The 14,161-nt window shown below is 37.4% G+C and overlaps 1 protein-coding gene across 1 annotated transcript in view; it reads left to right on the plus strand.

The window, feature by feature from the left end:
• Positions 1-14,161, plus strand: part of LOC132547674 (transmembrane protein 135-like) — a 165,879-nt gene that overhangs the window by 98,779 nt on the left and 52,939 nt on the right. Inside the window, exon 6 of the mRNA XM_060211463.1 lies at positions 7,526-7,572. Coding sequence (XP_060067446.1) covers positions 7,526-7,572 — 47 coding nt within the window. The remainder of the gene's footprint in view (positions 1-7,525; positions 7,573-14,161) is intronic.

A 14,161-nucleotide genomic window follows, 5' to 3' on the forward strand; every position in this document is an offset into this window, starting at 1 on the left:
GTACTATCTTATTACGTATTATTACTATATTTTACAATAACAATAAGTTTTTTTCTGCAGAATTTTACCATCTTAACTGTATCTATCGTTGGTTTTGACAGAATTAGAAAATTAAACATAAAAAAATCAAATAACTTGTGGTGAAATAGTTCTCAACTCTGGATGTAATCCAGCAAGTCTTTCTTATATATGTAACTCACAGTGAGTTTTACCTCTCACTTATGTAATTAGGTATGTTTAAGAATAAAGAAGCAATGTCCCAGAAATCTTGTTGTATCTCAATCTGACCAGGTAAAGTCAAATCTGTTGTCAGAGTATGGAAAGGGAGATAATTCCAGACCGATCATTTACTGATCTTACATTAATGTCTTACAGAGATGATTGGAAGTAAAATTCTAATTCTGTGTGTAAATTTTTACTGTGGGTTGGGTTGTATTGTTTAGCTATGATATTTCCTTCTGTTAAGGGTTAACTTCATTCTTCGTTATGGCCAGAATCACACTAGCAGTAGATGCTCTTCAGGATGTACTGTACTTCATAGTTTTATATAAATAGATATGTCTTTAAGAATGGTGTAAACCTGATAAACATGTGACACAGTCTATTTATAGAAGTTTTGACATGGATTAGACAATTAAACAGCACTATATTGAAAGAGAGACAGGCATGTGTTAATTTGTCCGTGGATCAGAAACCCATTTCCTGTAGTAATGCTTTTCAGTTCTTTGATCCTCCTTGTACCATCATAACATGATTACAAAATACCAAAATAGAAATTTTAACACTTACATTACATTAAACCTGCAATAGGTGTTAACTTTGTGACAAATAATTGCATATATTACACTTAATAAAGCCTATTGAGAAAGTATGTTATCCAAATATGAATATAAATGAAACATAATATTAATTGCTGTATACTGCTGCCAGTATTATACAGGAACAATGATGTGATGAGCAAATACCAAGGTAGGTAGGACATTGAAATGTCAATACCAAGGTGAAAGGTTCAGTGGTCATACTGGACCACTTCAGAATTAGAAAACTGATTTCATAAACCTCGCAGGGGATTTCTTCACACTTGTGTATCTATAGTAGACTTATCAGCGCTTAGTAAACATCAACATCTAACCCAATAATCACAAAGCATGTTTCAGGAAGAATAATCACATCTTACACTGTTTCCTGACAGAGACAGGAGTATATCTGTGATTGAGCCCTTGTACTGTTTCCTGACAGAGACAGGAGTATATCTGTGATTGAGCCCTTGTACTGTTTCCTGATGGTGGGAGTATATTTAAATATATACTTGTGAGCCCTTGTATATAAATATATACTGAGCCCTTACTGTATATTTAAATATATACTTGTGGTGGGATTGTATATAAATATATACTTGTGAGCCCTTGTACTGCTTACTGATGGTGGGATTGTATATAAATATATACTTGTGAGCCCTTGTACTGCTTACTGATGGTGGGATTGTATATGAATATATACTTGTGAGCCCTTGTACTGCCTACTGATGGTAGAAGTATTAAAACCTTCCATTGTGTCCTAATGGTTGGAGTCTAACTACGTGAAACCTTGCTCTGATTCCTCAAAGTAGTTGTTTGTTTTATATCTTGATTAATTATTGATGAATAAATAAATGACAAATAAGCTGTACTTCATCTTTTATTTATCAGATCCCAAAACTCTACGATGATGACTTGGCAGATTTTACTGAACGATGAAATAAAAAAATTGTCTTCCAATATTTTGTTGCTTGTAGTTTAAAACAGAAGTCTTTCTTGATAACATGCCTGTAAAGTCTGATCTACAACTGTGATATCAACAGGATCAAGCTGATATAAGATAGAGTTACTACACAGTAGTGTGTAAACTTAATTAACCAAACTTAAACATCTGATACTTTTCACCAAATCTTACGTTTAATTAGCTTCCTTGTTTAAATGCACTTTTACATGCGTTAAGTCATCCACAGCGGTTTGTATTTGCACAGGTAGCTATTTGTCGTGTTTCGTGATACCTGTCACCATGTTTACCTGCGCTGTACACCTGAACTGCTATCTGTATACATAAGCACCTGTTTGGTTATATGGAGGTCAGACCAACTTCCCATCCTTCACAAAGTGCGCAAACATGGACTGTCAATATAGGTTCAGGTGAAATCTCTGAATTAACTGTAATAAGGTTGTTTTGTGCGTGACAGTGTGAAAGGCAGCCATTGGAGACACTACACCTGGTTGTAAATATACACATAATTAATGTGTCACACATGTCACAATTAATTAAAATGCCTGTCAGAGCCTGTTGGCGTTTTCTGCTGGCATATGTTTGTGTAGGTTCAGTCTTGCTGTCTCTTATTTCATTGGTCTTTATTTCCACCATATTTGTTTATCAAGTACCTGCTAATTACCTTTACTGTATAATTTGTGTCGCTATCTATTGTCTTGTTTGTTGGAAGAGTACCTGCTAATTACCTTTACTGTATAATTCCTGTTACTATCAATTGTCTTGTTTGTTGGATGGGTACCTGCTAATTACCTTTACTGTATAATTTGTGTTACTATCAATTGTCTTGTTTGTTGGAAGGGTACCTGCTAATTACCTTTACTGTATAATTTGTGTTACTATCAATTGTCTTGTTTGTTGGATGGGTACCTGCTAATTACCTTTACTGTATAATTTGTGTTACTATCAATTGTCTTGTTTGTTGGAAGGGTACCTGCTAATTACCTTTACTGTATAATTTGTGTTACTATCAATTGTCTTGTTTGTTGGAAGGGTACCTGCTAATTACCTTTACTGTATAGTTTGTGTTACTATCAATTGTCTTGTTTGTTGGATGGGTACCTGCTAATTACCTTTACTGTATAGTTTGTGTTACTAACAATTGTCTTGTTTGTTGGATGGGTACCTGCTAATTACCTTTACTGTATAATTTGTGTTACTATCAATTGTCGTGTTTGTTAGATGGGTATGTCACCCTGTGAACCGCCAGGGCTATTTTAAGGTTGGGTTTTTACTTGTAGATGGTTGCTACCTCATTGAACAACATGTGGAAGAACTTGCCACATGCTTTCCAGAGCATTTGAATGAAAGGTCTTTACATTGGGTACAACCACTACACCACAGCAGGAATTGAACCACACACCTTAGAACTTTACAACCAAGGTTACAAACACTACATCAAGGGAGGGATCACAAACAACACACCCACCAGATATGCAACCACTACCTGACAGGGGGGATCAAACCACATACCTTGGAACTTTACAACCAAGGGTGTCAACCTTAGTCCATTAATGTGTAGAAGGAAGGATGTCAACCTTAGTCCATTAATGTGTAGAAGGAAGGATGTCAACCTTAGTCCATTAATGTGTAGGGGGGGATGTCAACCTTAGTCCATTAATGTGTAGGGGGGGATGTCAACCTTAGTCCATTAATGTGTAGGGGGGAGGATGTCAACCTTAGTCCATTAATGTGTAGGGGGGGATGTCAACCTTAGTCCATTAATGTGTAGGGGGGAGGATGTCAACCTTAGTCCATTAATGTGTAGGGGGGAGGATGTCCACCTTAGTCCATTAATGTGTAGGGGGGAGGATGTCCACCTTAGTCCATTAATGTGTAGGGAGGAGGATGTCAACCTTAATCCATTAATGTGTAGGGGGGGAGGATGTCAACCTTAGTCCATTAATGTGTAGGGGGGGAGGATGTCAACCTTAGTCCATTAATGTGTAGGGGGAGGATGTCAACCTTAGTCCATTAATGTGTAGGGGGGAGGATGTCAACCTTAGTCCATTAATGTGTAGGGGGGAGGATGTCAACCTTAGTCCATTAATGTGTAGGGGGGAGGATGTCAACCTTAATCCATTAATGTGTAGGGAGGAGGATGTCCACCTTAGTCCATTAATGTGTAGGGGGGAGGATGTCAACCTTAGTCCATGAATGTGTAGGGGGGAGGATGTCCACCTTAATCTATTAATGTGTAGGGGGGAGGATGTCAACCTTAGTCCATTAATGTGTAGGGGGGAGGATGTCCACCTTAGTCCATTAATGTGTAGGGGGGAGGATGTCCACCTTAATCTATTAATGTGTAGGGGGGAGGATGTCAACCTTAGTCCATTAATGTGTAGGGGGAGGATGTCAACTTTTTTTCTTCATTGTGTACTAGGCAGGGTGTCAAACATTTTGCATTATCGTGTTGGGGGCAGGGTGTCAACCTTTGTCCTTTAATATGTATATGGCAGAATGTCAGTCTTTTCATTGAACTGTGTAGGAGGCAAAGTGACAAATTTGTTCTTCACTATTTAATAGGCAATGCGTCAATTTTTCTCCTTTATTGTGTAAGAGACAAGGTGTCCTTCATTGTGTGAGAGGCAAGGTGACAAACTTTGTCCTTCATTGTGTAAGAGAAAAGGTGTCCAGCTTTCTCCTTTATTGTGTAAGAGACAAGGTGTCCTTCATTGTGTGAGAGGCAAGGTGACAAACTTTGTCCTTCATTGTGTAAGAGAAAAGGTGTCCAGCTTTCTCCTTCATTGTGTAAGAGACAAGGTGTCAAGCTTTCTCCTTCATTGTGTAAGAGACAAGGTGTCCAGCTTTCTCCTTCATTGTATAAGAGACAAGGTGTCAAACTTTGTCCTTCATTGTATAAGAGACAAGGTGTCAAACTTTGTCCTTCATTGTGTAAGAGACAAGGTGTCAAGCTTTCTCCTTCATTGTGTAAGAGACAAGGTGTCAAACTTTGTCCTTCATTGTGTAAGAGGCAAAGTGTCCTTCATTGTGTAAGAGACAAGATGTCCAGCTTTCTCCTTCATTGTGTAAGAGACAAGGTGTCAAGCTTTCTCCTTCATTGTGTCAGAGACAAGGTGTCAAACTTTGTCCTTCATTGTGTAAGAGGTAAAGTGTCCTTCATTGTGTAAGAGACAAGGTGTCCAGCTTTCTCCTTCATTGTGTAAGAGACAAGGTGTCAAGCTTTCTCCTTCATTGTGTAAGAGACAAGGTGACAAACTTTGTCCTTCATTGTGTAAGAGACAAGGTGTCAAACTTTCTCCTTCATTGTATAAGAGACAAGGTGTCAAACTTTGTCCTTCATTGTGTAAGAGGCAAAGTGTCCTTCATTGTGTAAGAGACAAGGTGTCCAGCTTTCTCCTTCATTGTGTAAGAGACAAGGTGTCAAGCTTTCTCCTTCATTGTGTAAGAGACAAGGTGTCAAACTTTGTCCTTCATTGTGTAAGAGGCAAAGTGTCCTTCATTGTGTAAGAGACAAGGTGTCCAGCTTTCTCCTTCATTGTGTAAGAGACAAGGTGTCAAGCTTTCTCCTTCATTGTATAAGAGACAAGGTGTCAAACTTTGTCCTTCATTGTGTAAGAGACAAGGTGACAAGCTTTCTCCTTCATTGTGTAAGAGACAAGGTGTCAAACTTTGTCCTTCATTGTGTAAGAGACAAGGTGTCAAGCTTTCTCCTTCATTGTGTAAGAGACAAGGTGTCCAGCTTTCTCCTTCATTGTATAAGAGACAAGGTGTCAAACTTTGTCCTTCATTGTGTAAGAGGCAAAGTGTCCTTCATTGTGTGAGAGACAAGGTGTCAAACTTTGTCCTTCATTGTGTAAGAGACAAGGTGTCAAACTTTGTCCTTCATTGTGTAAGAGACAAGGTGTCAAACTTTGTCCTTCATTGTGTAAGAGACAAGGTGTCAAACTTTGTCCTTCATTGTGTAAGAGACAAGGTGTCAAACTTTGTCCTTCATTGAGTGGGAAAGATGATATGAACTTTTTTCCTTTATTGTTTTCTGTTTTTGGTTAATTTTTTAATAGCACTAAACATTAAAAAATGGAAATCTGTTCTTTCTCTCCTTCTTTCTTGTCATAAAGCCTTAGTATCTACTTTGTTACATGTATGATCAGGTGTTGTAGGTTTTGTAAGAAATAACTAAGATGACTCATTTTAGTTCAATCACTTTTACAAGCTAATTACATCTGTTTAAGTAGCATTCATGATATTTTAATCAGTCTTTCATTACTGAATTCTTTCCCCAGATCATTACCTCAAAGTCTTGATTTAATCTTGATTACACAGGAAAACAGATTCACTTGATTCCATTTCACACATATTTTTTTGTTTTGTTTCTGAAGCGTGTAAAGAGGTACTTAGATATATATAAAGTAATTTTACAACTGCTGTTTTGTCCAGCAAACTTACTACAATTCAACATTGCATATAATAAGGATTTTTTTCTTGTCTGGTATTGTAACTTATATCTGGAAACAAGTTCTTTTAAATATGTGCTGATACTGAGGTGTTAGAATATTAGATGATGAATTATTTGGTACAAATTAGAGGTTGTCACAAAATGTCACTGTTATACCATAGTCCTCTGGATCTGGATATTTTTTCCTGAAATATAGAACATTTCTTACGGAGAAATGATGTTTGGAATAAGAAAAGTAATTGAGAACATTAACAAGTTCATTGTTTTGATAGAGGAGGTTCAGTGGACATGTTCTATGTTTTATTGAATAAAAAAATATTGAGATTTATGTACTTGATTGATAGGGCTAGGCCAATGAGTACTTAGGTAAAAGTATGTCAGGCACTGTTGGTTCCAATTCCAAATTGTCTGCTGCATTAAGCTGCTCCACCATTAACTGTTAACGACTAAAGGAATTCATGCTGAGAGGTTGCATGTCATACCTGTAAAACATTGAGAAGAGCCGGAGTTGGTCTACAGTTATTTCCGTAGCCCTCCGCAGGAACATCATTCCTGGCTGATTAGTGTACAGTAGGGTGCCTTTGTTTAAACTTCATAATCCTTTTGTTCTTCAACATCTTTAATGTAGAAAAATTGATATTGTCAATAATGTTACGTTCAGGTATTCCTTTTGATGAGACATATGACAATGCTGATGGCGGTATTTGTCTTTGATAGTTAATTAATTCCTCAAAATATGGACGGGGAATCAGGTATCTGACAGGGGCCATATTACTTCCTGTGAAGCCCTGAGGAAGTATGACGACCCTGTAATTAGGAGTGCTTGCTTGTTAAGTAGAATGACAGCGGAGTCTTGCATCCAAATGTTTATTACTGTAATTACTCCCAACCATTACCCAGGCAATCACAAGCTTTTCTTTTGTCTTAGCCAATCAGCAAATGCCTTCATCTCCTTCCAACCAATCATTATTCTTCACTGTCTGATCGCATCTGTCATTTCCTGCAGTCGGGAAGAGGAGTTGATTATCTCTAAAATTTCAAATTGTTTGTGTATAATTGACAGTTGAAAGACCTTTTAAGACCTTTCATACCGGGTCAAAAAGCTATTCACTGGAAAATAGAAAATTTCCGTCTTTAAAATCACACAGGATGAGAAAATAAAATTGTGATTGAGTTTGAAATAGACTGAAAGTGGAGTTTCATTATAGACAAAGGAAGTTTGTTATACTCACAGCAGTATGTCTGTAATTAGGATGAAAAAAACATTTTGTATCCTATTAATGGTTTTCCCCTATTTATATTTTTCAGGTACTGCTGTTCAGTGTTGCCATGGCTATTTATCTTTACCTCTACAAGTAAGTCCAGACTGGGTTTTCCCAAAGACCCTTAAATTTGTGAAATGTAAGAGTCCTTGAACTCATATCATATATGAAATAGTGTTAAACTACTAAGTATGGAGGATGTTTGCCGATTTCAGGAGTCAGAATGAAGGTTTGGAGCATTTTGGAAAAGTTTGCTTTAGATTGTGTTCACAGTAAAGTATCAGTCATCAAGGCTAACAACCTACTCCTATAGGTTGTATCATTCACCAGTGGCTGACATCCTACTCCTGTAGGTTGTATCATTCACCAGTGGCTGACATCCTACTCCTGTAGGTTGTATCATTCACCAGTGGCTGACATCCTACTCCTGTAGGTTGTATCATTCACCAGTGGCTGACATCCTACTCCTGTAGGTTGTATCATACATCAGTGGCTGACATCCTACTCCTGTAGGTTGTATCATTCACCAGTGGCTGACATCCTACTCCTGTAGGTTGTATCATTCACCAGTGGCTGACATCCTACTCCTGTAGGTTGTATCATTCACCAGTGGCTGACATCCTACTCCTGTAGGTTGTATCATCCACCAGTGGCTGACATCCTACTACTGTAGGTTGTATCATTCATCATTGGCTGACATCCTACTCCTGTAGGTTGTATCATCCACCAGTGGCTGACATCCTACTCCTGTAGGTTGTATCATTCATCAGTGGCTGACATCCTACTCCTGTAGGTTGTATCATCCACCAGTGGCTGACATCCTACTACTGTAGGTTGTATCATTCATCATTGGCTGACATCCTACTCCTGTAGGTTGTATCATTCATCAGTGGCTGACATCCTACTCCTGTAGGTTGTATCATTCATCATTGGCTGACATCCTACTACTGTAGGTTGTATCATTCATCAGTGGCTGACATCCTACTCCTATAGGTTGTATCATTCACCAGTGGCTGACATCCTACTTCTGTAGGTTGTATCATCCACCAGTGGCTGACATCCTACTACTGTAGGTTGTATCATTCATCATTGGCTGACATCCTACTCCTGTAGGTTGTGTCATTCATCAGTGGGTGACATCCTACTCCTGTAGGTTGTATCATACATCAGTGGCTGACATCCTACTACTGTAGTTTGTATCATTCATCATTGGCTGACATCCTACTCCTGTAGGTTGTGTCATTCATCAGTGGGTGACATTCTACTCCTGTAGGTTGTATCATACATCAGTGGCTGACATCCTACTACTGTAGGTTGTATCATTCATCATTGGCTGACATCCTACTCCTGTAGGTTGTATCATACATCAGTGGCTGACATCCTACTACTGTAGGTTGTATCATTCATCATTGGCTGACATCCTACTACTGTAGGTTGTATCATTCATCAGTGGCTGACATCCTACTCCTGTAGGTTGTAACATTAATCAGTGGCTGACATCCTACTCCTGTAGGTTGTATCATTCATCATTGGCAGACATCCTACTACTGTAGGTTGTATCATTCATCAGTGGCTGACATCCTACTCTAGTAGGTTGTGTCATTCATCAGTGGGTGACATCCTACTACTGTAGGTTGTACCATACATCAGTGGCTGATGTATCATTCATCAGTGGGTGACATCCTACTCCTGTAGGTTGTATCATTCATCATTGGCTGACATCCTACTACTGTAGGTTGTATCATTCATCATTGGCTGACATCCTACTACTGTAGGTTGTATCATTCATCATTGGCTGACATCCTACTACTGTAGGTTGTATCATTCATCATTGGCTGACATCCTACTACTGTAGGTTGTATCATTCATGATTGGCTGACATCCTACTCCTATAGGTTGTACCATACATCAGTGGGTGACATCCTACTCCTGTAGGTTGTGTCATTCATCATTGGCAGACATCCTACTTCAGTAGGTTGTGCCCATCATTAGTTGCTGACATCTTCAAAATGTTTCCATGGTGGTCAATTTTTATCTACCTAAAACACACCTTATAATCTTGTTTTAGATTTTTAATAATTTTCAGACATATTAATGATTTTGATAAAAATTTAAACAATCAAGGTGTGAAGACAACTGAAGTGAATTATTGTGAAATTTTACTTTTCATGCCAAGAATGATAGTCTTACTTAACAAACCAACAGAGGTTGAAATTCTGTCATACACTTGTTGTTAAATGGTTTAGATGAGTTCAAACATAGGGCACGTAGTTTGGATTTATTTGAGAATATTTTCTGTTTAAAAGCTAGACAACTCTGTGTCCAGTTGGGTCTGACTATTGAGACTGTATAAATGATAGACAGCTCTGTGTCCAGTTGGGTCTGACTATTGAGACTGTATAAATGATAGACAGCTCTGTGTCCAGTTGGGTCTGTGTCCAGTTGGGTCTGACTATTGAGACTGTATAAATGATAGACAACTCTGTGTCCAGTTGGGTCTGACTATTGAGACTGTATAAATGATAGACAACTCTGTCCAGTTGGGTCTGACTATTGAGACTATATAAATGATAGACAACTCTGTGTCCAGTTGGGTCTGACTATTGAGACTATATAAATGATAGACAGCTCTGTGTCCAGTTGGGTCTGACTATTGAGACTGTATAAATGATAGACAACTCTGTGTCCAGTTGGGTCTGACTGTTGAGACTGTATAAATGATAGACAACTCTGTGTCCAGTTGGGTCTGACTATTGAGACTGTATAAATGATAGACAACTCTGTGTCCAGTTGGGTCTGACTATTGAGAATATTTTCTGTATAAAAGATAGACAACTCTGTGTCCAGTTGGGTCTGACTATTGAGACTGTATAAATGATAGACAGCTCTGTGTCCAGTTGGGTCTGACTATTGAGACTGTATAAATGATAGACAACTCTGTGTCCAGTTGGGTCTGACTGTTGAGACTGTATAAATGACTTTACGATATATAATCATGCGTAATTTAGCTGTATAGTGACCATTAGACAGGCTGTAGTGTAAATCACGTTTGATTAATCTCAGAATTCTTCCACCCTAGATACAGATGATGACTTACCTTGGCTCCAGTCATTGTAGAATAAATTCACCTATAAAGTTATCAAGAGTGTACAGAACTTAAAAACAAATGGATTTATATGATCAGCCTCTGTGATACATTACTGTTCAAATATTCGTTTCAAAAGTTACTCTCCCATTGATTAAGTAAATATAAGATATGAATTGATTGTTTGCACTATAAATTATGACAGGTGATTGGCAATTTGTTTACATGGGTGTATTGTTACAGATGTCTAGGAATCCTAGAACTCTGCTCAAGTGTATGTACATTATCTAAAAGTGCTTTTGTCATCCACAGAGGATGTGATTATTAAATAATAGTGTTATCAATGTAGTCAATCTATTGTCTTATAGAGAAGTTCTACCCTTGTGGGAAATACGGTACAGAGTAAACTGTGTTGATGGACTTCACTGGCTATCAAATTCATGATTTAATGAAAAAAGTAATTACTAGTGTGGGTGATATTGTCTTCTGTCCTGAAGGATGAAACATAATCCCCGTGGTACAGACAGGATCCATAGGAAAGGTGGGGAATTTTTAATTAGAGGAAATTTATGGGTTGCTGTATACTGAGGGACCTCTTTGAGCTATAGATGCCAAGACATGTGTAATGGATAGGGTTTTCATGCCACACCTTATGGGCAGTTAAGGAATTCCAGGTATACTGTCCGTCTACAGGTCCACGGGTTGGACAGTACAAGAATTTAATTACAGGGTGGGCAAATGTCAAAGGACTTTATCACAACTCTAAGGAAAGAGAGCGGAAACGTTCTATATATGAAGCCTATATACAGAATACTGATGAGTGGAAAGTTAGAATCAGAAACAGGTTTATCAAATAACTGTTTAGACACAAACATGGCCATATTAACTAATTCCAGTGTTGTCAGAGTTTGTGCTGTCACTACATAAACAAACGACACATGAGGCTTCAGACCAGTATTTTCCATTCCGCTCACACAGCTAAGTTGCTGGGGAAAAGAAAGTGAAAATGGCCTGTGAAGTTTGTTGGTAGTCAGTAGGTTTACAGTAAGATTAAACAACTTGGTAGGAGGGATGTCATTATACTCTTCTATATGGTACTCTATATTATAACAGATAACTATTACCATTTGCATCATCTAAAAATATCAGTTTTAATTATGGAAAATTTCTAGGAAGTGGTAGCCACCAAATATTTTCTCGGCCAAACTTCATACACAAAATCAGTACCAATACCATCATATTTGTTGTAGGATTGTGATTTAATTCTCATTCAGGGTTGGTTTTATTGTTCTTTTTAAAAGTGCCCTTTGAATAATTTCTAGAATAAAATATTTGTACTAAATAAGAAATATATGTACTATAAAATGGGTGTTAACTGGTAACTTGGATTGCAGTTCTAAATAATGAAAATAACACAAGATTTTTTTATTTTTCATTTTGTTCCTTAAAAGTTTTTATTGAATTTCTTCAGAAGAATCTTCCAAGTTTCTGTCTAAGTAGTTGGATAATTTTCTTCAGACCAATCTAGATAAGAAAGTTTGAGCAAATTGTGTATGTGAATCTCTCGTAGTCCCTTTCTCTTGTGATAATCATACAAACATTGAACTTGATCATCAATCAAGCTGGGATCCTTGTCATAAAGCCACTTATTGAATCATGTGTGTGGATTTCCTACACGTAAGGCCATCTTGCTATTCCCAGGGTCCCTAGTTTGGCAGTGTGGCTTGGCGTTGATTGTATTTCCGCACAAGAAGATAGGCTGTCTTCATTGGGCCCTGATAAAACTGTCACTTTTCTCTGCGTTTGGCATCGGTCTTGAGGATTAAAAACTTATCTTTAATTCCCTAGCGCAGTCTCCTAGTGGAAAGAGTTACGATGACTCTGATACTACCTACTTAGGTCGGTATAAGGTTAGGGTCTCGTGAAAGCTGCAGTCACATCATACTATCAATAAACACAATAACTTTGTTCAAAATCCATCAGCTCTTTTTTTTTCAATTCACCACAAAATCCATTTTAAGAAATATCACTGATAAGAAGAGGAGTACTGTCAGGTATGTATTTTTTGTGGTGAATTTACGGTGGTTAGAGTGAAACATTTTACAGCACTCATGTCTGTCCTGCTATATAAAAACTGATGGTATTCCTATCACTGAGTGAGATGTAGAGTGTATTGGGTATCGCACTATTTCCACACCATGCACATTTCCTAAATGTGTCTGAAATCTTTTAGATCTTAGCATTTTACTTCTTGTCCTTGATTTTTAAAAGTTTTTTTTCCACTGATTTTTTTTAAAAAAAAAACCTTGATTCACTGACATTTAAATCTAAAACAAAATTTAAAGACATAGGAATTTTAGAGGCTATTAAGTATAGTGCTTTATTGATATGTATTACCGTTTTTTATTTGCAAAGTGCACAGAAAAATGGTGGGATGTGATTATCATAGCATCCTGAAATTGTTTCAATATTGCAGTGTGGTTTAGTAGATAGGGAATTATACAGCACTTAAACATTTCTTTTACAATAACGTGTAATTCAGAGAAAATTCAGAGATAAATTCAATATACTATGATGTTTGTCGAGAGAAACATTAGTTAATTCATGTACCTTTAGTGCAAAAGAGACCTGAATCACAGTAAAATGTACTTCGACAAAATTTTTTAATTGTCAAATTTACTTGTGGAACTTCAAGTTTAATATTGACTTGAATACATTTTACAGGAAGTTATTCAGATCAAATCTCGAGACTCATATTTGTTTTAGAGTCCAGTTCTTTCATTTGTGTCTCTCTGAAACCAAACGTTCACATAAGGTTTAAGAGGACCAAAGTATTTTACACAGATCCTGTATTGGGGTTTCAGAACTCCTGGCTTTATACACTGAGCCCAAATGACCCCTCATCATTTTCAAAATTGAATACTGGCACTGTTGGACACATGTCATAATACCACAAGAATTAATTTGGTATAAATCAGAGAGCCACAGGACTGTAGTATTAATCTAACCCTACCACAACACTAGAATGACTCAGTGTGGATCGCTGCACCTGAAGTTATCTTGAAATGATTTGAATAAGACATTTTTTATGTTAAGGAATTCCTTCAATCCAATATATAACTAGTGAAGATGACAAGGGCATTTCTGATAAACTCAAGTGTGTGTTGAGGTAAAAAAACTTGCTATCTAACATAAGTTGTATATAAATAATGAAGAAGAGTTGGTTAAGACCCTAAGTTAGATTGCTGTATGACTGACAGCCAGTACTGGTTAGATTTTTTTAGGATACTGTTGGTACTTCAGAAATGTTCTTTTATCCTATTAGATCATTACAGGTCACATTGACTTTGTCGTGCTGTCGCTATTTCGTTTAAAAGAGATATCTTTATGATTCTGGGATGAATTAGAAAAATAAGAGACAGTTACACTGGGATATTCAGCTAACCAGTTGAAAAGAAAGAGACTTGTGTCTAAGTGTGCCAACAAACTTGACTGATAGTTGTTCCCAAACAGGCATTACCGGGTCTTTGATCCAGTGATTGTGTGTGTTACCTGTGTTCCAGTACCCTGACGACTGCGCCACACACCGGTATTTGT

Source organism: Ylistrum balloti, unplaced genomic scaffold (genome assembly GCF_031769215.1).
Source record: "Ylistrum balloti isolate Yb309-2 unplaced genomic scaffold, AGI_CSIRO_Ybal_v1 Utg369972, whole genome shotgun sequence".
NCBI classification, from domain to species: Eukaryota; Metazoa; Mollusca; class Bivalvia; order Pectinida; family Pectinidae; genus Ylistrum; species Ylistrum balloti.